The 25,900-nt window shown below is 40.6% G+C and overlaps 2 protein-coding genes and 1 non-coding gene across 5 annotated transcripts in view; 2 read left to right on the top strand and 1 right to left on the bottom strand.

Annotated features, from left to right (window-relative positions):
• RSF1 (remodeling and spacing factor 1) overlaps positions 1 to 2,281 on the bottom strand; it is a 181,835-nt gene extending 179,554 nt beyond the window's left edge. For 2 of the 3 annotated variants that reach the window (XM_060102804.1, XM_060102803.1), the window contains exon 1: positions 1,884 to 2,281. In XM_060102804.1, coding sequence (XP_059958787.1) covers positions 1,884 to 2,070 — 187 coding nt within the window. In that variant the 5' untranslated portion in view covers positions 2,071 to 2,281. The remainder of the gene's footprint in view (positions 1 to 1,883) is intronic. The other variant, XM_060102801.1, reaches the window with a different exon arrangement.
• Positions 2,282 to 2,477: 196 nt separating this feature from the next.
• AAMDC (adipogenesis associated Mth938 domain containing) overlaps positions 2,478 to 25,900 on the top strand; it is a 33,498-nt gene continuing 10,075 nt past the window's right edge. Inside the window, exons 1-2 of the mRNA XM_060102805.1 lie at positions 2,478 to 2,604; positions 10,955 to 11,104. Of these exons, the coding sequence (XP_059958788.1) occupies positions 10,973 to 11,104 (132 nt within the window). The 5' untranslated portion in view covers positions 2,478 to 2,604; positions 10,955 to 10,972. The remainder of the gene's footprint in view (positions 2,605 to 10,954; positions 11,105 to 25,900) is intronic.
• LOC132494535 (U6 spliceosomal RNA) lies at positions 4,879 to 4,985 on the top strand. Its single transcript, XR_009533112.1, has one exon. It is a non-coding gene; the product is annotated as a U6 spliceosomal RNA (small nuclear RNA).

Raw genomic sequence — 25,900 nt, 5'->3', positions numbered from 1 at the left:
AACTTGGTCCAAATACATTCCAAAAACAATTTACCAGCAATCCCTTTCCTCAAATTCCCACATTTCCCATATAGATACATTACCATCATTTCCCAAGGTATCCTAAAAGTAACTTATAAGGCACTCTCCTTCATAATGACCACTTTCCTTCATAATGATCATTTCCATAAAATAAATATAAATACAATTTGATAGCCATCAAATTGTAATTGAAATGACTATATTGGGGAGTTTAACTTTTCAAGAAATTCTGCAGAAGTCTTTATATAATATAACCTTTTATTTGCCAGAGTTTATGAATGGTAGAGGAGATCTGGGCAGGTAAGAAGAGATATATGCCTGTACTATAACTGCTGTATTAATTTGAGTCTTTGGTAGCCATAATATAATTTTCTCTATAGGTAATATTTTGAACAACTTCACACTTGGGCTCTTCCTAGCTATGTAAATATATTCTGTTAACAGAAACTTCTTCATTTTCATGGAGAATTGAAGAGCGACCCTGATTTCTTGTAAAGGAAATAGCTATCTGTTTTGCACAATACCCAGTCCACTGTGGCCACCTAATACGGACAAAAAGCGGGGGGAAAAAGACCTATTTGGAAACGTTTCTTCTCCAGCCAAGGGCTGTTCCCAGATAAAGGCAATGCTCAGAGTACAACAAAAAAAACCTTCTCTGGAAAAAGAAATGTGCCAGAAAGCAGAGGCATGGATCTGGAATAAATAGGGAGTGTATGCGCTCAATGAGGGCTGAAGGCAGCAGGCGCAGCGCGGAGATGCTCCAGCGAAAAGAACCACCAGCCGCCGCCGCCGCCGCAGCAGCAGCAGGAAGTTTCAATGGGGCCGGGCAGAGCATGCGCCCTGAAGCCGCGCGGTGGCCTTATGTGGAAGGAGCACCACTTGCGAACACCAATAATAGACCGGCGGCACCAGAGAGAGAAACATGAGCAACAAGCACCTTCTTCAACTGTTTCCCCTCCGTCTGAGCCCCTCCTCCACCCTACATACTAACCACCCCACCCTACCCTGCAAATGGGAGGGCGACTTCTTCTTCCCCTAAGCCTTATGCCAGGATGAAGGGGGAAGGGATTGGAAAAGTGGGGAGATGCTCTTCTATTATTTGGGGGGAGGGGGAGAGGAGGAGGAAAACTATGGGGGAGGAGAAATTAACCCTCTACCCTCCAAAGTGGAGAAGCTGAACCGACTTCGCCCCCCAAAGCGAGAATGGAGGAGGACCCCCTCCTAAGGAGGAGGAGCAAACCTCCCGACTCAGAGGAAGGAGTTTGGGGGTTAAACCAGCCCTGGAAGGGAAAGGAAAAGAGACCAGAGCCGACTCTCTCGGGGGAGTTCCCACTAGAGGGAGGGAGAGATGAAGTGTCCGCTGGCCCCCGCCCACCCAGGTGTAAGGAGAGAAAGGGGCGCCCCGAGAAGATGAGCCCAGCCTCCCCGGAGATGGTAGCGAGGATGGTGGGAGGAGGGGAGGGAGTGAGGGAGGAGTAGAGGAGAAAAGCGCAAAGCTGGCCGGAACCTGCACTCCCCTTCCCCCGCCACCGAGAGGGAGAAGGATTGGGGGGCCCGGCCCCCGCCGCGGGATAGCAGTCCCAGGGGCGGCCGACCAGCACAATGACCCCTCCCCGCCCCCAGCCCAGACCTAGCCCGCGATGCCCCCACTTCTGCTGGGCGTCGGGCGGAGTGGCCCTATGGGGCCTCCGCCCCGCCTCCCCACTGCCCAAGACCCCGGGGGCTGGGAGGAGAAGATCGGCCGGGCGGAACTGCACCCCAGCGGGAGGACAGAGCCGCGGAGGTCCGGGATGTCTGTGAAGAGCGGAGAGAAGGAGCGTGCCAGGGCCGCTTCCCGCCGGGCGTTCGGGCCCCTAGCTTACCTTCTCCGTTACCGACGTCCGGCGGCGGAGCTTGCAGCACCCGTTCCAGCTCGGGGAACGGCAACTCAGGCAGGTCGAGCAGCGGCCCGTAGCGCTCCAAGAAGGAGCAGACTACGGCGAAGTTGGGGCAAGAACCCGGGCAGCCCGGAGGAGCCATAGCCACCACCGCTGCCGCCGCCGCCGCCATTTTGAACTGGAGGATGGAGGAGGAGGCGATAGGGGGGTGGGGGGAGTTGGGGTGCCGAGAAATGGCAGGGCAACCTTACAGACGACAGGAGGCGCTAGCAAGTGGGCGCCCCTGCGGATCCGAGCGTCTCAGGCACGGCGCAGCGATCCCACAATACAACGGCGGCCCGGAGCAGTCGAGAACCGAGTCAGACGTAGGAAAGAGAGGCGCCCAGTGCCTGTCGCTTTCCGCTCTCTTTCCGCCCCCCTCCCTCGCTCCTCCCACTTCGGGTTCGCCACTGCCTCGTGTGACAAGGGGAATGAAAACAAGGGCTGCAGGGCAGGGAGGCGGGCTGGAAGCTGGAGAGGCGGGAGTTTTAGGAGCGGTGACCAATAGGCTTGAAGGGGGCGGAGCTTCACTCGATAACCGGCCAAAACACTTTTTCAGGGCCGCGCGAGTCGTGGGAGGATCGCCTAGCCGGGTCCTCGAGAGCAAAGGTGAGAGGTAAAGCAGGGAGCCGTTCGAGATCGCTGCTCCTCGGAGAGAGGGCGTTGGGTAAGTTTGGAGAGGCACTCCCGGGACAGAAACTGGGGCACCAGATGGTGGGGGAAGTTGAGGAGAGTGAATAAGAAGCAACAAAAGAGCAGAATAGGGGGAAAAAAACGATTCTGAGAAAAAGTTGGAGAGGGGAAAGGTGGAGAGGTGCCCTGAGTTAGGGGTTGGGATGGAACCTTTGTATGGAGATGTCTCAGTGAAAGTTTGCTGAGGTATACTGCTAAGGTACAAGAACCGCACCTATCCTGGAAAGTAGTGTCTGAAAACTCTGGGGGACAAGGGCCTGATGGAACGAGGCTCTGCCTGGATCACTAGTCTGCGGAGTTGGGGCCCTGCTAGGAAATCAGGGTCTAAAGGGACCAGGCTCTTCACAGGGACCAAGGTGTGAGAGGACAGGGCCCTGCTGTGGTTGCCAGCGTGTGAGGGGGAGGGGCTTTGTTGAGGCACGAAGATCTGGGGACCAGGCTCTGTAGCGGCCCAAGATCAGAGGGTGGACTAGGACTGCACTGAGGGTGGACATGGTAGGAAACTTTGTGCAAGGACAAAAAGTTTGTTACAAGACAGGGTTCCGCTTCGTTGGGAGAAGCAGTGAGCATTCTCCCACAAAGAATTTCAGAAAAACCATCAGTAATGCAAAGTAGAATGTGCAGCTTGGGATACAATGTGCATTTTGGTTAAGAGCCTGAGCTTTGGAGTTCCGCAAGACTTGATTCCTAACGGAACCGCCTCAGGACATTGCGGAAGATTTTTTATTTCTTTGAACCTCTGTAAAGTCGGGGTGATAATACTACCTACAACACAGGATTTTACTAGATAATTCACAGTAAATTGATTAGCACAATGCCCTGGCACACTGTAAGTACTTTAAAAATATTAGTTGCTACTATTGAAGAAAATTCCTAAAATTTAGATTGAGTTCAGCTATTTGTAGTTGATAGTTTACTACTTTGAGCCAAAAATTTCAGTGCGCATTTAAAATTTATATAGTATCTACTTACTAAAAAGAATTTCAAAGTATAATATAAACCATTCAAAATAGGACCATTTATAATTAAAGGAAAATAAAGAAATATATAGGCAAGTAATTATATTGGGAACAGAGAAAATGATTACCACAATTAAAAATTGAATTTTGTTCTGCATTTCTAGGTAAAAAAGGGAAAAACTGTAATGTTCTATATCAGACTTATTATCTAAAGAAAGAAAGAATGCTCATTTATCAAGAGAAAAAAATTCTATAAGAGGACTTTATTACCTAGAATACTGATTCTTAATCTCAAATAATATACAAACCCTTTTTGGGACTTCCCCAGCAGTCCAGTGGTTAAGACTCTGCCTTCCAATGCAGGAGGTTGAGGGTTCGATCCCTGGTCGGGGAACTAAGATCCCACATACCAGTGGGGTGCAGCCAAAAACTTTAAAAAAAAAATTACAAACCCTTTTTGTTAATTTATTTATTTTAAAATTTTATTTATTTATTTTTGGCTGTGTTGGGTCTTTGTCGCTGTGCGCGGGCTTTCTCTAGTTGTGGCGAGCAGCAGCTACTCTTCGTTGCAGTGCGATTGTGGTGGCTTCTCTTTGCTGTGGAGCATGAGCTCTAGGCATGTGGGCTTCAGTAGCTGTGGCACGCAGGCTCCGTAGTTGTGGCTCGCGGGCTCTGGAGCGCAGGCTCAGTAGCTGTGGTGCTGGGGCTTAGTTGCTCCACAGCATGTGGGATCTTCCCAGACCAGGGCTCCAACCTGTGTCCCCTACTTTGGCAGGCGGACTCTTAACCACTGCACCACCAGGGAAGTCCCTACAAACCCTTTTTAAAGGAAAAAAAATGTTCTTTTAAAATGTACAAATACTGGGAAGGGGAGGAATTGGGAGATTGGGATTGACACGTATACACTATAGATACTATGTATAAAATAAATTACTAACGAGAACATACTGTATAGCACAGGAATTGTACTTAATGCACTGTGGTGACCTAAATGGAAAGGAAATCCAAAAAAGAGGGGATATATGTATATGTATAGCTGATTCATTTTGCTGTACAGTAGAAACTAACACAACATTGTAAAGCAACTATATGCCAATAAAAATTAATTTTATAAAAAAGAAAAATAAAATTTACAAATACTCTTGAAAATTCCAGTTTAAGAAATACTGATGTAATTAAAGTCTATACAACGTGACTGTACTTCATGCCATTGAACTACACACTTAAAAATGGTTAAAATGGTAAGATTTATGTTATGTATATTGTGCCACAATAGAAAAGTTTAAAAAGTGCTCGTTTCAGCAGCACATATACTAAAATTGGAATGATACAGAGAAGATTAGCATGGCCCCTGCGCAAGGATGACATGCAAATTCGTGAAGCATTCCATATTTTTATGGGGATATATGTGCATGTATAGCTGATTCACTTTGTTATAAAGCAGAAACTAACACACTATTGTAAGGCAATTATACTCCAATAAAGATGTTTAAAAAAAAAAGTTAAAAAAAAAAAGAAAGAAAAGTCTCACTTTAGGAAAATGTGATGAATTATCATAGCAAAAGAGAAGTCTTAATTTAATGTGTAGTAAAATATTTTAAACAACACTGAAATGAAACAGAACTAAACTAAAACATATATTGTACAACACAGGGAATATAGCCAATATTTTACAATATAATGGATGTAAATATAGTATAACCTTTAAAAATTGTGTTTTAAAAGTGTGAATCACTGTGTTGTACACCTGAAACTTATATATTATTTTTCATCAACTATCCCTCAATTAAAAAAAAAAAACTAAACTGAAATATATTGGTAGAACTCTCAAACTCCCAAGTATATATCTCTATACCTGGGGCCCCAAAGACCCCAGTTTAAGAAAAATTTGACCCAGAACTTATCAGTTTTGCAAAGATACAAAAATCTTCATAAGATCATAACTTAATTGACCTTAAATGAAAGGCAGGTACACAATATTAAATAAAATCATACCTTTGTGAATGAATTTTGATGGAAAAAAAAACCTTCAAACCAAAAGAAAGATTTAGTTATATCATTTTCTGAACACTACCCCCCTGCCTCTTTCCTTTCTCTCTCTTCGCTTTCAGTTTTTCCAGCACCTCACCTGCTCTCCCATGGGATTGTAAATATAACTTTCTAAAAAAAAAGCTTTATAATTTTTTTCTTTTCTCAGTGCTGACACTGTTACTCAAAGCGGGGACTGATAAATAAGATTAGAGTTTCTGCTTTTCTAATCAAGATTGGCATTAGAACAAAGTCCTTGGGCATCAAAAGTTATATCCACCCAAAAGATGAGAGATGTTGTACTACAAAGCAGGGTTTAGGTCATACCTTCACTAAGTCTATTCTTGGAAAAAAAATAAATGATAAGCACCGTCTCTTCTTGCCTTGGGCTGAGAGAATTTATGGGTTACAAGAATTTAATCCCAATTTATGTAGTTAAATAATTGCATTATATATATCAGACTAAAAGGTAAAGATAGAAAAAAAAAGTAGCTTTAAAAAAAACTGTAATTGATTTATTGCTACTGCCATAAAGAAGCCTTTAAATAAGCATTAAATTACCTACACTCAGTCTTTATTTATGAATAAGAAATTTCTTAAGATAGTTCAAATTTCACATTCTTTTAGGAGAAAAGACAAAATAGTTTTGCATTCAGAATCAATGACTAGTTTATTCAAAATACCAAAAAGAAACAAACAAAATGCTCATCAGAAGAATGGGTAAATAAATTGTGATATAGTCTTTCAACAGACTACTACTCAGACTGATACACACTTGATATATATTACAACATGGGTGAATCTCAAAAGCATTTTGAGTGAAAGAAGAAAGACACAAAAGAGCAGGTACTGTAAAATTCCATCAATATGAAGGTCTAGCTAATATATGGGAATAGGAATCAAAAGCTTCTTTTGAGCTTGGAAGGGGATTGACTAGAAAGGTGCACAAGGGAAATTTCGAGATACATTCTGTTTCATGACTGGCAAGTTTATACATTCATGAAAACTCTTGAACTCTAAAAGATATTTCTGCATTTAATTGAATGTAATTATGCTTTGATTTTAAAATTTAATGGCTTAGCCTTCAATTTTGTCAAATTACATTGCTAACAGTCTGCCTTATAATGGAATAATTTATACATATTTCTGTCTCCCCAACATATTATCTTTGCATTTGTCACACAATTTTTTTTACAGATATTGTAAGCCTGGCAAATGTATATTGAAGTGAACTGGATTCAATTGTGGAGCCAGTTTGGGAATTCCTAATTAGTAATGAGCAAATTTACTTAGGTTTGTTTAAAACTCACTTTTACAAGAAATACTTCCAGAAGTATATGGATATGTTATATGTAGTGAAAAAGCTGTTAAATGTCAACAGAAGTAGGAATCTACGGTCTTCAAAATAGTTTCATAGGAAAATATATGAAAATAAAAAGAAGTAATATATCAAGATTTAATCCAGCCATTTTCTGGTTCTTTCTCTTAATGATAACTGAATTCTCTTTTGCAATAGAATTGTATTCATTGAAGAAACACTTTTAGAAGTGTCTTACCATCTTTTTTCTTAAGAGTTATGCATCAGGGCCTCCCTGGTGGCGCAAGTGGTTGAGAGTCCGCCTGCCGATGCAGGGGATACGGGTTCGTGCCCCGGTCTGGGAGGATCCCATATGCCGCGGAGCGGCTGGGCCCGTGAGCCATGGCCGCTGAGCCTGCGCGTCCGGAGCCTGTGCTCCGCAACGGGGGAGGCCACAACAGTGAGAGGCCCGCATACCGCAAAAAAAAAAAAAAAAAAAAAAAAAAAAAAGAGTTATGCATCAGTCTATTCTTATTTCTTAAGAGCATGGCTGAAACCAATTTCTCTGATGAAATAATTATTTTTACTGAAAGAAAAATTATGTTGGCTTTTTTGTAGAAATGTGTAAGTTCGTCCTAATATTAATATGGAAGTGCAAGGAACCCAGGATATCCTAAACAGTTTTTTAAGTGATGAACAAAGTTGAAGGTCTCACACTTCCTGGTTTCAAAAGTGACTACAAAGCTACAGTAATCAAGACTGTGTAGTACTGCCATAGGATAGCTACTATGGACCGAACTGTACCTCCCCAAAATTCATTTGTTGAAGCCCTAATCCTCAATGGGACTATATTTGGAAATAGAGCCTTTAAGGAGGTAACTAAAGTTAAATGAGGCCGTGAGGATTGGGGCTCTAATCCCATGGGACTGGTATCCTTATAAGAAAAGGAAAAGACATCAAGAGTGCTCATGAACAGAGAAGAGGCCATGTGAGGACAAAGCAAGAAAGAATCCATCTGCATGCCAGGAAGAGAGGTCTCACCAGAAACCAGCCCTGCTGGCACTTTGATCTTGGACTTCCAGTCTCCAGACTATGAGAAAATAAATTTCTATTGTTTAAGCTACCCAGTCTTTGTTATTTTACTATGGAAACTCTAGCAGACTAGTACAGAAGTTTTTCTCAACCCTCATAACAGTTCATTACAATTTCCTTATACCACTTTTCAAAAGTTACCTTGTAATTTTTAAAAGTCACCTTTAAAAAATTGTTAGTTATTTGCATGTCTTCTCTCCTCTAGTGTAATATTAACTTCTCCACAAGAATCATGTTTTATAAATTTGTGTCTTCCTCCCATAGCACCAAAGATAGTGTGTATATGTCCTTTGTTATATTACACATTTAAAAAATGGGTTAGTAGTTATTAATATTAGGGAAAAATATCACTTTGTTATTGTCTTTATTTGGAGATTAAATACAGTTTAAGGACATGTATATAGGTACCATATTAACAAGGGGTGGACTGTGATGGTTAATTTTATGTGTCAGCTTGGCTGGGCTATAGCACTCAGTTATCCAATCAAACAATAATCTAGGTGCTGCTATGAAGGTGTTTTGTGGACCTAGTTTACATCTACGATTAGTTGACTTTTAAATAAAGGTTATTCTCAATACTCTTGGAAGGCCTCATTCAATTAGTTGAAAGGCCGCAAAAGGAAAAGTGAGGTTTCCTTGAGGAAGAAGAAATAACACATCAATACTGAAATGACGACTCTTGCCTGAGAGCAGCCTGTCAGCCTACCCTGCACATTTTGCACTAGCCAATCCCCACAATTGCATGAGCCACTTCTGTGAAATAAATCTGTTAATATATATAGTCTACTGGTGCTGTTTCTCTGGAGAAACCTGAATCAAGCACCTTTTAGTTATTGTACTTATCAATGCTAGAATTCCCATTTGATTCTTTTTTGAAATGTCTATCTCTTTATTGAGATTCTATATTCATTGAGTCATTGTCATAATTTTTACACTGAAGTATAGTTTTCTTTAAATATTTATTTATTTATTTATGGCTACGTCGGGTCTTAGTTGCAGCACACAGCCTCTGTAGTTGTGGCATGCAGGCTCTGTAGTTGCAGCACACGGGCTTCGTTGCCCTGCAGCATGCGGGATCTTAGTTCCCTGACCAGGGATGGAACCCGCGTCCCCTGCACTGGGGGACGGATTCTTAACAACTGGACCACCAGGGAAGTCCCTGAGGTATAGTTGATTTACAACATTGTATTAGTTTTAGGTATACAGCATAGTGATTCAGTATTTTTACAAATTATACTCCACTAAAAGTTACAAGATAATGGCTATAATTTCCTGTGCTATACAATATATCCTTGTTGTGTATCTATTTTATACAGAGCACTTTGTATCTCTTAATCCCCTCCCCCTAACTTGCCCATCCCCTGTTTCATCATAATTTTGATTCTTTATGAATAGTTTCCTTTAGTTCTTTGAACATATTTAGAGTAGCTTCTTTGAAGTCTTTGCTAAATCAAATATATGGGAGTGCTCAGATACTGTTTCAGTTGATGAGTGTGAGTCACATTTTTTTGTTTCTTTGCATGTCTTGTAATTTTTTATTGAAAACTGGGTATTTTAGATAATGTATTATAGAGTCTGGATTTGGATTTTCCCCCTACATTGTTGTTCTTAGTTTATTTGTTTCTGTTTAGTCACTTGCCGAAACTAAATCTGTGGATTCTGTCTCCCACGCAATGTGTGGCCACTGAAATCTGTATTAAGGACTTTTTTTTTCTTTCTCTTTTTTTTTTTTCGTCTGTGCCACATGGCTTGCGGGAACTCCCCAACCAGGGATTGAACCCTGGTCCCAGAAGTGAAAGTGCCAAGTCCTAATCACTGGACCGTAAGGGAGTTCCCCTTGTTTTCACTTTTAAGCTTGGCTTCCTAGGGGGTCTCCTCTGTGCCTATATATCTTAGTGTACAGCCAAAGATTGTGTTCAAACACCTCAAGCCAGTAAGACTTACCCTCTCTACTGATGGATCAGTGTGTGTGCTGGGGAGTACATTCAATGTTCAGATGTTTTCACCTCTTCCCTGGCTCTTACATTCTTCTGAGCCCCCTCACCTCTTCACTTTGCATGTTTTATAGGCTCCATTGGCCCAGAACATTTCCATGACTTAGGCCTATTCCTGTCTTTGATGCATATGCTCACAGCCTTTGCTCCACTCTGGATAGAGAGCTTATCAAGCACCTCTTGGGAATTCCTTTTAAATCCCTGTCTACTCTGACAATCCATTGCTTGTTCCAAACAGGCTTACAATATTAAGGAAGCAGAGCCACGTGCCATCCATATTTACTTGCCACTGAAATCACCAGGTTAACTGAAAATGCTCTAAATCAAGTGAGCCTCCTCTGCCTTAGCAGCAAGACTGTTGGTTTTCATGCCCTGCCCCAATCAAGTTGAACCTCTGTGCCAACAGAACTGTTGTAGGGGCATGGGAGTAATCCCAGGCAAGAACAACAAAACATCTTACTGTTCTTATCTGAAATTCAGTGGTTTTCATGAATAAGCGTTTTTCAGTTTGCAGTATGTCTTTAATATTATTTCCAGAGTGCCAACTTGTTATTTTGACAGTTTTGTCCAGCTTTATACCTGCTTTTAGGGAAAGGATTTGTCAACTTCCTCACTCCATCATGCTGAAGTAAATCTCCACCTTTAATTTTATCTCTCAAAAATATCCTGAGAATTCCCTCCAGAGTCTGAGAAGTAATTGTAGTATCTAGTTTCCATGGTTGGATGATTCAGGATCCCAAGAAAAACATTTCACTTTTTAGACCTCTGGAGAAGAAGTGACAACCACATAAATGAGAAAGATGCTTCTTAACTCATAGAGGACCAGGGCTTACTATATTTTGTATACAGCATTATATTTTGAAATACATTCTGTTTATAGTATAGCTCCTGTATTTTGGAGCTGTTTCAACCTTACTTTAAAACTGATTTAGTATATTTTTCTTTCAATTTCAGAGTTCAATTAAGTTCCTTATGTCTTCCCCTGAAATTGCTTCCCTCTCATGGGGGCAAATGAAAGTACAAGGCTCTACTAAAATCTATAAGGACTGCAAAGTGTGGCCAGGGGGAAGTCGGGCTTGGGATTGGAGAGAAACAGGAACTGAGGTAAGCTATTAGTGTATGGTTGACACTGCATAAGCTTGACCAAGTGATTTTCAAACTCCTAAGCCATAATGACAAAGTTCCAAGTAAAAAGTAACTATTTCTTTCATTCTCTCTCTCTCTTGATATAATACACATACCATTAAACTCACCATTAGAGTTTTAAAGTATGCAATTCAATGGACTTTTTGTCATAACCTTGTACAATAGCTACCACTACTAACTCCAGAATATATTTATCACCCCAAAGGAAACCCCATAACCATTAGCAGTCACTACCCATTCTTCCCTCCCTCCAGCTTCTGGCAACTACTACGTTCTGTTGCTATAGATGTGCCTATTCTAGATGTTTCATATAAACAAAATCATTCAGTTCTCTTAAGCACATACCTAGGATTGGAAATTCTGGGTCATATGGTAACTCTATGATTCACCTTTTGAGGAACTGCCAGACTGTTTTCCAAAGTAACTGCACCCTTTTACATTATAGATGTTAGAAATGTATGATGGATCCAATTTTTCTAAATCCTTCCTCATCAACTCTTATTTGTTTTGCTTTGTTTTTATTATACCATCCTAGTTGATGTGAAATGTTATCTCATTGTGATTTGAAATTTCATTTCCCTTAAATTGGAGCTCCTCAAGTATTCTCAGTGTGCCATGCCCAAAATAGAGTCTCCATTCCATGAGTGGAGGTTGAATAAAAGAAGGGAACCCCCTACCTCTCCACCACACTCACTTGGGACTAAGCTTCAGCAATAGATAGCTGCAGGCAGTATGAGAAACATTGATGTCCTGATTCTCCCAGGAAGAAAGCCTTACAGCTGGTAGCTGAGAGAAGAAATAGCACTATGTTCTTGGCTGCAGCAAGAGTGGAGTCTCACCTCACTGAACTAGGAGGAGGGAGGCAGGCAGCAGTCTTTCTTCAAATATCACAGATTTTCACCTTTCCTACCAAATATTTATATTTTTTCTTGAATACGTATTTCTTAATTTGCTGTTTCCTCTTTGGACCTTTTCCAAAGTCTTTGAATGATTGGGGTTAAAAATAATTTTTTTTAGGTTATGTTTGTTGGTTTGTTTGTTTTAATAATTTACACTTAGGTGCGAGTAATGGAGCTCTTCATCCAGTAGTGATGGAAGTTGATCCTTCCATTCTGAAGGATAGTTTTGCTGGATATACAATTTGTGATGGACAGTCTTTTTCTTTCAATACTTTGAAAATGTCATCCCACTTTTTTTGGCATTACTGGTTACTAATGAGAAATCAAATGTTATTAAGATTTCTTTGGATTTGACAAGTCACTTCTCTCTTGCTGCTTTCAAAATTCTTTATATTTAACTTTTGACAGTTTGACTATGATACATCTACATGTGGATCTCTTTGAGTTTATCCTACCTGGAATGTATTGAGCTTCATAGATGTGTAGATTGTTGTTCATCATCAAATTTGGGACGTTTTCACCCATTATTTCTTCAAATATTCTTTCTGCCCCTTCTATCTCTTCTCTTCTGTGAAAACTGTTAGGGAGTATGTTGTGTGTTTTTTGGGGTTTTTTTTTGGTAGGGGTTTCCAGTGTCCCACAGGTCTCTTGAGGCTCTGTTCATTGTTTTCATTCATTTTTCTATCCTTTTTCTCAGATTGGATCATCTCAATTTACCTATCTTTCAGTTTTGCTGATTCTTACCTGCCATTGTACCCCTTTAGTGAACTTTTCATTTCAATATTGTACTTTTCAGCTCCAGAATTTCCTTTAAAAAATAATTTCTATCTTTTTATTGTTATTCTCTATTTGGTTAGATACTGTTCTCACACTTTCCTTTAGTTCTTTAGATATGGTTTCCTGAAACAATGACAGAAGTTTCCCTATATGCCTGAAACCAATAGGTGTTCCACTTTATGGTAAGGGGCTCTGTATGCAATTTGGGGTATGCAGTCAACACTTAGCCAGACAGTTTAAAACTCTGCTTGCTCCTTGCTTATGCAGACTCTCAAGGGTACCCAGAATTGTGATCTTAGGGCCTTTTCATGTCATTCCTGAGCCTGTGCACAATCCTGGACACGTGTATGGCCTTTTCAATACCAAGGTTCATACCTGAGCTTTTCAAAGCCCCCATTAACAACTCATTTCTTATTTTTTTCATTTTAGTTTATTGGAACCTCTCATTTGCCCTGTTGTCTACTGCCTCAGGCAGCTGCACTGTTAAACAATTGTCTATGACTGTTTTTGACAAGCTTCTCTGGGAAAAAAGATGGTTTGCACTGGCAAGCTCCAAGTCAGATCAAATAAAGACAGCCTATGAGTGGGGCCTTCCAAGGAACCACCAGACAGGTCAAATAATGACAGTTCTCTGGGAATGGGCATTTGAAGGAGCTTTAATACATTAGGTGATTGCAAAGCTGGTGGTTTTCACTGTGATTCCAGGTTGTTGCTTTCCAAGGTGACCATATAAGTGGGGATGGGATAGTGGGGTGTGTTAAAGTCCCCCACTGTTACTGTGTTACTGTCAATTTCTCCTTTTACGTTTGTTAACATTTGCTTTACATATTGAGGTGTTCCTATGTATTTACAATTGTTATATCTTCTTCTTCAATTGATCCTTTGATCATTATGTATATGTCCTTCTTTATCTCTTGTAACAATCTTCATTTTAAAGTCTACTTTCTCTGATAAAAATATTGCTACTCTGGCTTTGTTTTGATTTCCATTTGCATGGAATATCTTCTGCTGTCCCCTTGCTTTCAGTCTGTATGTGTCTCTAGATCTGAAATGAGTCTCTTGTAGGCAGCATATATACAGGTCCTGTTTTATATCTATTCAGCCAGTGTATATCTTTTGGTTTGAGCATTTAGTTTGTTTACATTTAAGGTAATTATCAATAGGTATGTTACTATTGCCATTTTGTTCATTGTTTTGGATTTGTTTATGAGGTCTTTTTTCCCCTTTCTTCTTTTGTTCTCTTCTCTTGTGATTTGATGACTATCTTTCTTTCTTTCTTTCTTTCTTTCTTTATTTATTTATTTTTGGCTGTGTTGGGTCTTCGTTGCTGCACACAGGCTTTCTCTAGTTGTGGTGAGCGGGTGCTGCTCTTCGTTACAGTGCACAGGCTTCTCACTGTGGTGGCTTCTCTTGTGGAACACGGGCTCTAGACACACAGGCTTCAGTAGTTGTGGCACGTGGGCTCAGTAGTTGTGGCTCACAGGCTCTAGAGCGCAGGCTTGGTAGTTGTGGTGCATGGGCTTTGTTGCTCTGTGGCATGTGGGATCTTCCCGGACCAGGGCTTGAACCCGTGTCCCCTGCATTGGCAGGTGGATTCTTAACCACTGCACCACCAGGGAAGTCCTTGATGACTATCTTTAGTGTTATGTTTGGATTCCTTTTTCTTTTTTGTGCATATATTAGAGATTTTTGTTTACAGTGAGGCTTTTGTGTAGCAGTCTGTATACATATATGCTTAAGTTGCTGATCTCTTAATGTCCAATGCATTTTAGATAACCTGCATTTGTACTCTCTTCCCCTCACAATTACTTTTTTTTTTTTTTTTTTGGCCATGCCACACAGCATGTGGGATCTTAGTTCGCTGACTAGGGATCGAACCCACACCCCCAGCAGTGGAAGCACAGAGTCTTAACCACTGGACCACCAGGGAAGCCCCACAATTACTTTTTTCGATATTATATTTTACATATAATTGTTTTGTGTATCCCTTAACCACTTATTGTGGTTACAAATAATTTCACTACTTTTGTCATTTAACCTCCCTACTAGCTATATGGTTGGATGATTTCCTACCTTTATTGTATGTTTGCCTTTACCAGTGAGCTTTTCCATTTCATAATTTTCTTGTTCCTAGTTGTGGCCTTTTCTTTTCTGCCTAGAGAAGTTCCTTTAGCATTTGTCATAAAGCTGGTTTGGTGGTGCTGAATTCTTTTAGCTTTTGCTTGTCTGTAAAGCTTTTGATTTCTCAGTCAAATCTGAACAAGAGCCTTGTTGGGTAGAGTATTATTTGATTGTAGATTTTTCCTCTTTCATCACTTTTAAGTGTATTGTGCCACTCCCTTCTGGCCTGCAGAGTTTCTGCTGAAAAATCAGCTGATAGCCTATGGGAGTTCCTTTGTATGTTATTTGTTGCTTTTTCCTTGTTGTTTTTAATATTCTATCTTTAATTTTTGTCATTTTGATTACAACATATCTTAGTGTGTTCCTCTGTGGGTTAATCCTGTATGGGACTCTGCACTTCCTAGACTGGTGACTATTTCCTTTCTCAGGTTAGGGAAGGTTTCAGCTACTATCTCTTCAAATGTTTTTTCAGGCCCTTTCTTCTTCTGGGGTCCCTATAATGCGAATATTAGTGGATTTGATGTTGTCCCAGAGGTCTCTCAAACTGTCCTCGTTTCTTTTCTTTTTTTTTTTTTCTTCTTTCTGTTTAGCAGTGATTTCCACTACTCTGTATTCCAGCTCACTGATCCATTCATCTGCTTCATTTAGCCTATTATTGATTCCTTCTAGTGTGTTTTTCATTTCAGTTATTATATTTGTCAGTTCTGTTTGGTTGTTCTTTATATTTTCTAATTCCTTGTTAAAAACTTCTAATTTCTCACTCTGTGCATCCATTCTCCTCCAGAGTTCTTTGATCACCTTTATGATCATTACTCTGAACTCTTTCGTGGGTAGATTGCTTATCTCCATGTCACTTAGTTCTTCCTCTGGGGTTTTATCTTGTTCATAAAGCTTCACTCCCCTCTCGTCACCCAAGGGCCAGGGGCCAGCTGGTCCCAGGGTAGTGTCTAGCCTGCGGCAGGCTGCAGGACTATAGTTTTCTTAGTTCTGATGTCTGCCCCCTGGTGGGTTGAGTTGGGTCTTGGCCCTCTGGTGGGCAGGGCTGTATCTAGAAGCTATCTAGAGGTGGCTGTGGGCTCAGGAAGTCTTTAGGCAGCCTATCTGCTGATGGGTGGGGCTATGTTCCCATCCAGTTTGTTATTTGGCCTCAGGCATCCCAGCACTAAAGCCTACAGCCTGTTCCGTTCTGCCGGGTCTTGATGTGCCAAGGTGTGTCAGCCTCCAGGAGAGCTCATGCAGATGAATGCTCCCTGATGTTTCTGCCACCATTGTCTATGTCCCCAGGGTCTCCCCAACCCCAGGAGACCCTCCAAGACCAGCAGGTAAGTCTGGGCCAGTCTTCTATCAAATTACTGCTTTTACCCTTGGTCCCAGGGTGTATGAGGTTTTGTGTATGCCCTTTAAGAGTGAAGTCTCTATTTCCATCAATCCTGAGGAGCTTCTGTGTTCAAGTCCTGCTGGCCTTCAAAGCCAAGTCCTCTTCATGGTGCCAGACCCCTGGGCTGGAAGGCCTTACGTGGGGCTCAGAACTCTCACTCCTGTGCGAGAACCTCTGTAATATAATTAATCTCCAGTTTGTGGGTTGCCCACCTGGGGGGTACGGGATTTGATTATATCGTGAGTCCACCCCTCCTACCGGTCTCATTGTGGTGCCTTTGTTTTGAACTGCATGCACTCATTGTTTTTATCCATACACCTAGTTGTTTGCTAGCTACCAACCTGGATCTTAAAGAAAGGAATATACCTTTCTTTATTTTATTTTTTTTATTATTATTTTTTTTTATTTTTTTTTGCAGTATGCGGGCCTCTCACTGTTGTGGCCTCCCCCGTTGCGGAGCACAGGCTCCGGACGCGCAGGCTCCGGACGCGCAGGCTCAGCGGCCATGGCTCACGGGCCCAGCCGCTCCGCGGCATATGGGATCCTCCCAGACCGGGGCACGAACCCGTATCCTCTGCATCGGCAGGCGGACTCTCAACCACTTGCGCCACCAGGGAGGCCCTATACCTTTCTTTATAAAAAGAAAGGATTGGTAAAAGAAATGAGAGGGCTTTGAAATACAGAAGGGACAGAATGAGAGCAGGCTGAAGAATAAGAAGCTGTAATGCTTGTGAACCAAATGGCTCCACTGGATTGTTTCATAGAGTAAAGCTAGTGTGGTGTAAGAATAGGCAGTGGTATGGTTGAGGGTGTCAGGTGTCTGCAGAGCTCAGTTTACATTTTATTCAGTAGATAAGACATAGCCACTTCAGATACTTAAGCAGAAGATTGATTTGACTGACAAAGATTATCAAGACTATGGGTTTAAGATATACTGGAGTACCAACTTATGAGTGTGCCACATTGGAGAGATTTTTTTTCTTCAGAAATGGATTTAACGCTATATATTATATTTTTCCCATATAAGACTACATGAGTTAGTGTTACCCTTAACCTCATTCTGTATTTAAGGAAACTTAATAAGCACAGAGTTTAGAGCTAGAAAGCTAGAAAAATATGAAATCAAATAGTAAATTCAGGTCAGATTCTAACTTTCTTTCCTGTTCCTTTCTACTACATCATGATTCCTCTTATAAACTTCAACACTGAAGACTACAAAACTGTGAAGTTGCCAGTGATGATAACAGGAAAATAGGAAAAGTTTGCTGTAGGTTTAGTTTTCATCTTGTTAAGTTTCATTTGTCAGTAGAATAAACAAGAGGAGGTGTTCTAGAACTAGTTGGAGAGAGAAGAACTAGGAAAGATGAGAGGGAAAGCTGAGCTGTTGACTAGAACTCATCTGTATAGAGGCAAAAGGACATCAAATCAAAGCTATTAAGCCTCAGAGTCCTCATCTATAAAATGGAGATAGTAATATTACCCACCTCACAGAGTTGATCTAAGGGTTACTGTACTGTGCTAGATATGATGTAGGCACTCAATAAATGAAGCTATTATTGTTAAGTTAGTAGTAGTGTAGGTTGATATGAAACAGCAAATATGAAAACTATTAAGGTGAGAGGGTTGGATTGGGAGTTTGGGATTAGCAGATGCAAACTGGTATATACAGAATAAATAAACAACAAGGTCCTACTGTGTAGCACAGGAAACTATATTTAATATCCTGTGGTAAACCATAATGGAAAAGAATATGAAAAAGTATGTATATATATATATATGTATAATTGAGTCACCTTGCTGTACAGCAGCAGTTAACACAACATTGTAATTCAACTATACTTCAGTAAAAAATTAATTTAAGAAAAGAAGGTGAAATTGGCAGGATAAGGCAGTTTATTAGATTTAGCAGGCAAAGGAGAATTCTAGCATAGATAGATGGATACATGGTGGTGCCATTTATTGAGATTGGGTATATGAAGAGGAGGAACAGATGTGTTTGTGTTTGGGGCAGAGGCTGGGTAGAGAAAATGATTAATTCTTTTGGAATATGTTGAGCTTGAACTTACAACGGGGCATCAAGAGATATCTAGTAGATATTTAGATTTATAGGTCCAGGCACTGTCACATTTTAACTAGATACCTTAACTAAGTTATATAGCCTGACTGTGCCTCAGTTTAACCATTTATAAAAGGAGAATAGTAATGTCTGTTTGTCATGGCTTGATGTAAGAGTAATAAATGGGTTGGGAAGAATAAATTTGAAAAATGCATGCCACTTGCCATCATGCAAATTCATTCTTTCTCTCACTATTTCTCAGTGTGATTCATGGATCTCTTGCATCAGAATCACCTAGAGGCTTGCTTAAAATGCATGTTCTGTATCTCCTGCACTCTTCTCAACTACTGAATCATAATCTCTTGGGGATGGGACCTGGAAAATAATATATTTCACGTGGTTGCTTTGAATACTAAATATGTTCATCTTTGTAAAGCATCTACCACAGTGCCTGTCACATAGTAGATACTTGATCTTTTTAAGTTTTTTCTTTTCTTCCTTAGTTACCTAGCACAACGCCTAGCACATAATACTGCTCTACAGTATGTTTCTCAACTATAGGAATGACTGAATTTATTCTTTTAAAAGTCTTGGACATGAAACACTCTGATTTGTACATCAAATGCTGCTTCATAGGGAATCCTTGAGGGAATTAAGTGCCTGAGAGTGTTTAGGGGATTTCTTTTTACTTTAGAGTACTACAATTGTTTATGCCATGAACTGATGGAGGTATTATCTCTAGTTATTTTTCATGCTCTAAATATATAGTAGTATTGTTCAGCTATTCTTTTTTTTGGGGGGGGGATGCTGCATCACGCAGCTTATAGGATTTTAGGTCCCCAACCAGGGATTGAACCTGGGCCCACAGCAGTGAAAGCATCGAGTCCTAACCACTGGCCTGCCAGGGAATTCCCTTGTTCAGCTATTCTTTTTAATGAACTACCCAAAACTTAGTGATTTACAATAGTAAGTGTTTATTATCATGCTTATAGGTCTAGCTGCAGTTGGCAAGCTGGCTGGGTACTCCATATGTGGGTACTCCACGTGTCTCTTATCCATCTTGGACCAGTGAACTAGCCAGGACCTGATCTTCTCATGGTGTTATCTGAAGCTCACAAACATAAGCCCTACTGAGCAAGTATATTTCAAGGCTTTGCTTGCCCCAGGTTCACCAACATAAGTTCCCACATCAGTAGGGCACAGAAGTATATTCTGCCCATAGTAAGAGGGCAAAAAGAGTGAATATTTGCTGAACAGTTATCCAAGCTATCAGAATGTTCAATCACGTGTTGTACATCTGCATATGAGTTGTTCCTTGGGCAACTTAAACCAAACATATCCAAAGCTGATTTCCTTTCCTTTTCCCTACCTCCCCACATCCCACAAATATCCAGGTACTTTCTTGTGTTCTCTGTCTCCATTAATGGAATCACTATCCACCCAGTCACCTAGAAGAGAAACATCAAACAAAATTTTTATTTCTCCAGTTTTCTCCTCCACCATATACAACAAAGTACATTTGTTGACTTGGCCAACATAAAGCTAGTCATGTCACTGCTCTGCTTAGGAAATTTCAAAGGCTTTCCACAGACCTCAGAATTAAGCAAAAACTCCTTAGGATAGTGTTCAGGGCCATTTTTTTAAAACAATGATACAGCTCCAAATTTTTCCTTCATTCTCATCCCCTCTATTTCATAACACATCTGAAGACCTAGCTATTCCATACCAAATACATATTCCCTTACAAACCTACCATGATCTTTCATTCTCTGTACCTTTGCTAAAACCGTTTCCTTTTATTTATTATTTATTTATTTAATTGCACTGGGTCTTAGTTGTGGCAGGCGGGCTCCTTAGTTGTGGTTCACCAGCTCCTTAGTTGCAGCACGTAGGCTCCTTAGTTGTGGCAGGTGGCTTCTTAGTTGTGGCTCCAGGGCTCCTTAGTTGTGGCATGTGAACTCCTAGTTGCAGCATGCATGTGGGATCTAGTTCCCTGACCAAGGATCGAACCCAGGCCCCCTGCATTGGGAGCGCAGAGTCTTATCCACTGTGCCACCAGGGAAGTCCCTAAAACCATTTCCTTTACTTGAAATGACCTGCTCCCCTTGGTACCTGTTGAAATCTTATATATCCTTCAATTCATAGCTTTTGTTTTATCTCCTCTATGTAGCACTTCCTGATAATCCTTGTGAGAATGAGCTGCTTACTCCATTCTCAGTATTCCTATAATACTTTGTGCCTCTATTTTAGCACTTAGTGCAGTTCACCTGTATTGTACTGAGTGTGTATTTAAGTGTTTCCCTCACTAAGTGGTGAACTCCCTAAGGGCAAGAACTATGCATTTAGCACAGTGCCCATAAAGTATGGGCTCAATAAATGTTGGCTGCATTGAATTTTTAATTATAAATGTCATTAAAAAATTTTTTTATACTTTGTGACATTCCTTCTGAGGTAGGTCAATGTTGTGATTCCTTTTTTATCAGTTTAAGGGTGGGAAGGGGCAAATGATATAGTGATTGCAGAATGGAAATATCAAGAAAATTTACTGTTTTCAGCCAGTGTCCTTGAAATAATAATTACTACTACCTACTCCCAAATCTCTACCAATCATTAAACAACTGCTGTGTGCCTGATCAAATATACCTTTTCCAGGGTCACATCACTAATAATTTTTGGAACCAAGATTTGAACCTGAGTCTTACTATAAAGCCTATACTTTTCTACTACTCCATACTGTCCTCACTCATTTCTATCTTAAAGCAATAACTATCTTATTGGAGAAGAATTTTCTATGTGGAAACATGCATAGGTCTTTCATTTATATATCCTTTTGTTAGGCTGAAAGGGGACAAGGAGGAAGATATGACAAAAGTGTAAATTTAAAAGAAAGCCAAACCAATTAGCAGGTACCTAAGGAGAACCAAAGGAAATGCAGAAACTTTACCCCACCTATTTAAAAAAATTTTTTTTATTGACGTGTAGTTGATTTTAGTCCCACCTTTTAATTTTAAACAATATTAAACCTATGAAACAGCTGTATGAATATTACGATAAATAGCCGCACACCCTTTCTCAAAATCTTCAAGTTGTCAATACTTTGCCATGTTTGTTTTTTCTCTCTAAACACACACACACACACACACACACACACACACACATTTTCCCCAACCATTTGAGTGTAAATGGCAGATATTTTAGCATTTCTTTCCTAAGAACATAAACATTCTCCTACATAGCCACAATATCATTCTCACAAATAAGGATATTATCCTTAATACAATATTACTATTTAGTATACAGTCTATCTTCAAATTTCCCCCAAAATGCCCTCTATAACTATCGCTGATTTTGTGGGTTTATTTTTATATATAATACAGGCAATAGGTGTAAAGTATAACATAATTCTCAGAGTCTTGTCCATTTGATCAGACTAAAGGTTCTAGTAGTCAGGACACTGCTACAAAAGGAAAGATAGATGAGCTGAGCTGTCCCTAACCCTTTCTGCTTTTGTGTGTGTTTGTTTTTGCTTGTGTTTTCCCATTCACCTTCTAAACCTGGTTGACCTGGGAAGCCTATGTTGAACCTCTCCTGCCCCTTTTTCTATTTTGAAATATTTTGAACCTATATAACAAATTGGAAAAAAATAATAAACACTTGTATACCATCAGCCTAGATTTACCAGTTTTTAACATTCTGGCACATTTGCTTTATTTATCTCTCGGTGGCTTTCTCTCTCTCTCTCTCTCTGAATAACTATATTTGCTGAATCATTTGGAAGTAAGTACTGACATCATGATACTTAACTCTAAATACTTCAGCCTGTATCTAATAAAACAAAGGCATTATGCCTTACATAATCATAATGTTACACTCAAGAAATCCAACATTTATATAATATTAAATAGCATCAACTCCATAATCAAATTATAACAATTGTTCCAATAAAATAATATATTTTATAGCTGGCTATCCTTTCCAACCCAAGATCCAGTCAGGGGTCATGCACTGCATTTTGTTGTCGTGTTTCTTTACTCTATCAATAGACAGATTGATTTATTTTTATTTATTTATTTATTTTTTGCGGTACGCAGGCCTCTCACTGTTGTGGCCTCTCCCGTTGCGGAGCACAGGCTCCGGAAGCGCAGGCTCAGCGGCCATGGCTCACGGGCCCAGCCGCTTCGCGGCATGTGGGATCTTCCCGGACCGGGGCACAAACCCGTGTCCCCTGCATCGGCAGGCGGACTCTCAACCACTGCGCCACCAGGGAAGCCCAATAGACAGATTTATTGATTGAAGTATAATTGACCTACAATACTATGCAAGTTTCAGGTGCACAATGTAATGATTTGATATTTCTATACATTACAAAATGATTGCCACAGTAAGTCTAGTTACCATCTGCCATCATACAAAATATTTACACTATTATTGACTATATTCCCCATGCTACACATTTCATCCCTGTGACTCATTTCTTTCGTAACAGTTAAGTTTGTACCTCTTAATCTCCCTCACCTATTTCACTCATCTCCCCCACCACCTCCCCTCCGGCAACCACCTGTTTATTCTCTATGAGTCTGATTTCTGTTTTGTTTTACTTGTTTATTTGTTTTGTTTTTTAGATTTCACATATAAGTGAAATCATACAGTATTTCTCTTCCTCTGTCCGATTTATATCACTTAGCTTAATACCCTCTAAGTACATCCTTGTTGTCACAAATGGCAAGATTTCATTCTTTTAGTGTTTTCATTTTCTTTGCAAAAATACACAAGTGGAATTGCTGGGTTGTCTGGTACTTCTATTTTTAATATTTTGAGGGACCTCTGTACTGTTTTCCATAGTGGCTGCACCAATTTACATTCCCACCAACAGTGCACAAGGGTTCCGTTTTCTCCACATCCTCACCAACACTTGTTATTTGCTATCTTTTTGATAATAGCCATTCTGACAGATCTGAGGTGATATTGCATTGTGGTTTTTATTTCTATTTCCCTGATGTAGCTACATCAAACTAAAAAGCTTTTGCACAATGAAGGAAACTAACAACAAAATCAAAAGGCTTTGGAAGAAAATATTTGCAAACAATGTATCTAATAAGGGGTTAATATCTAAAATATACAAAGAACTCATACAACTCAACACCAACAAACAAATAACCCAATTAATAATTGGGCAGAGGTCCTGAATATACATCTTTCCAAAGAAGACATACATATATCCAACAGACACATGAAAAGATGCTAATAGCTTTCCTCTAAGAAAAAACAAGAAGATTTCCGTAACATTGACATGTTATGGAAAGCCTCTTAAAGAGGAACAGAATCAGACACTCACTAAGGGCAGAGAGCCTTAGTGGTTTGGTGGGAGGGATTGGAAGAAGCAGAGAGGGAGCTGGTGGCAGGGTGAGGGTGCCTCAATAAGAGGCTGATGCTCCAAACACAGACCTATGCACAAGGCTGTAAGTAATCACCCACGAAGGCCTGGATCCACAGGCTGTTGCAGTTATCTTTCATGGCTCTGTACGTGACACCCTGGGCCTGCAGTAAAGCATGCAACAGCCAAATTGAGTTCCACTGCTCCAGCAACTCTGATGGGCTCCTGCTGTCTGCAGTCTGTGAATCTTGAGAGGATTATGGTTTTGCACTCTTTTATGACCTTTCACTTCATTGAGCAGTGGCCTTGTTTCCTTATACCAGAATGTGAGCTCTTACAGCCTGGGGATCATGGTGCTCCTCAAAGTAGACGCTATTCTTTGCGGGGTTTTTTTGTAAATTTGTTTATTTATTTTTGGCTGTGTTGGGTCTTCGCTGCTGCGTGCGGGCTTTCTCTAGTTGCGGCGAGCGGGGGCTACTCTTCATTGCAGTGCGTGGGCTTCTCATTGCGGAGCACGGGCTCTAGGCGCTTCAGTAGTTGAGGCACGAGGGCTCAGTAGTTGTGGCTCGTGGGCTCTAGAGTGCAGGCTCAGTAGTTGTGGCACACGGGCTTAGTTGCTCCATGGCATGTGGGATCTTCCCAGACCAGGGATCGAACCCGTGTCCCCTGCATTGGCAGGCGGATTCTCAACCACTGCGCCAGCAGGGAAGCCCCTATTCTTTGTTAAGTGAAGGAATCATTTGGTATTTCAGATAAATGCATTTACTTAAGGCAGGTGAAGCTCTCCAGCCCTGATTTGTAATTCTGTTAAATATTTACCTTTGTCGTTGTACCAGAAAAAGAAAACGTTAAGTTCTTCATACCATAGCTGTTCAGCTCAGGGTGGTTCTAGGATTGATCACAGAGCTGTGGAACTAAAAAAGCATCTAATCCAATCGTTTTATCGATACATTCTTTAAGAACCAATTACTGTAATCAAATGAAAAAATATCCCGGTTTTGTTTTGCCTTTTAAAAATGTATAAACCAAGGGACTTCCCTGGTGGTCCAGTGGTTAAGAATCTGCCTTCCAATGCAGGGGATGCAGGTTCAATCCCTCGTTGGAGAACTAAGCTCCCACATGCCACAGGGCAACTAAGCCCGCACGTGCCATGACTACTGACCCCGCACACCACAACTAGAGAGCCCACACACTGCAACCACTAAGCCCACGCACTCTGGAGCCTGCGCACCACAATGAAAAATCCCGCATGCCACAACGAAGATCCTGCATGCCGCAACTAAGACCTGATGCAGCCAAATAAATAAATAAATATTTTTTTAAATGTATAAACCTAAATTACTTTAGAGATAAAGAATCTAATCTTCCCCCAGTCTCTTCTGATCTTTGTGGAGAATAGGGAAAGCTGGAGGCAGAGATACTGTTCAGAGCCACCTGGCCACTAGCTCTGCATCCCCTCCCACGATGAGGAAGTACCGTTGCTGATGATCAGTTTGGTTCACTCTTTGACGTGCAGGTGTTCTAATTTAAAACACTCTGATATTCCCTTAAGTGTAAGCTCATAGTGTCTTAGTGTAAATTCCTTAAGAAGATGCTGATGAAGTAAGTCAGAATATAAAAAGGTGTTAGTGTGAGAGACTGGCTATGTTATCAGCTCTGGAACACTCAGAGTGAAGAGTGTCAGCAGTAGTTGTACACCCCACAGGGAATCAAGAGACATGGAGAAAGCCAGAAAAGATGTGCTGCATCTGCTCCTGCTTTGTGTAGCCACCTGGCTTCTGCTAAACTTTGTTTCCTTGGCTAAATAAATCAGGAAGTAGTGAGTAGGTATGTGTGCCTATATGTGGTCTCTTCCTGCTAATCTATAACCTGCCAATACTATAGGGTTATTTTTTAAGCTGTTTATTTTGAAATAATTTCAGACTTACAGAAAAGTTACAGGAATATTAGAATTCTCATTTTTACCCAGACCCAAATGTTAAGTTTATCATATTTTCTTTATCATCTTCTTCTCCAATAGACTTTTTTCTGAACTGCTGTAGATATTCTACCCCTTTGCTCCTAAATACCTGTGTGTATTTCCCCAAAAAACAAGGACATTCTCTTACAACACAGTGATGAAAATCAGGAAATTAACATTGATACAATA

This window comes from Mesoplodon densirostris, chromosome 7 (genome assembly GCF_025265405.1).
Source record: "Mesoplodon densirostris isolate mMesDen1 chromosome 7, mMesDen1 primary haplotype, whole genome shotgun sequence".
Lineage (NCBI taxonomy): Eukaryota > Metazoa > Chordata > Mammalia > Artiodactyla > Ziphiidae > Mesoplodon > Mesoplodon densirostris.
This window is presented reverse-complemented; position numbering and strand designations above follow the sequence as displayed.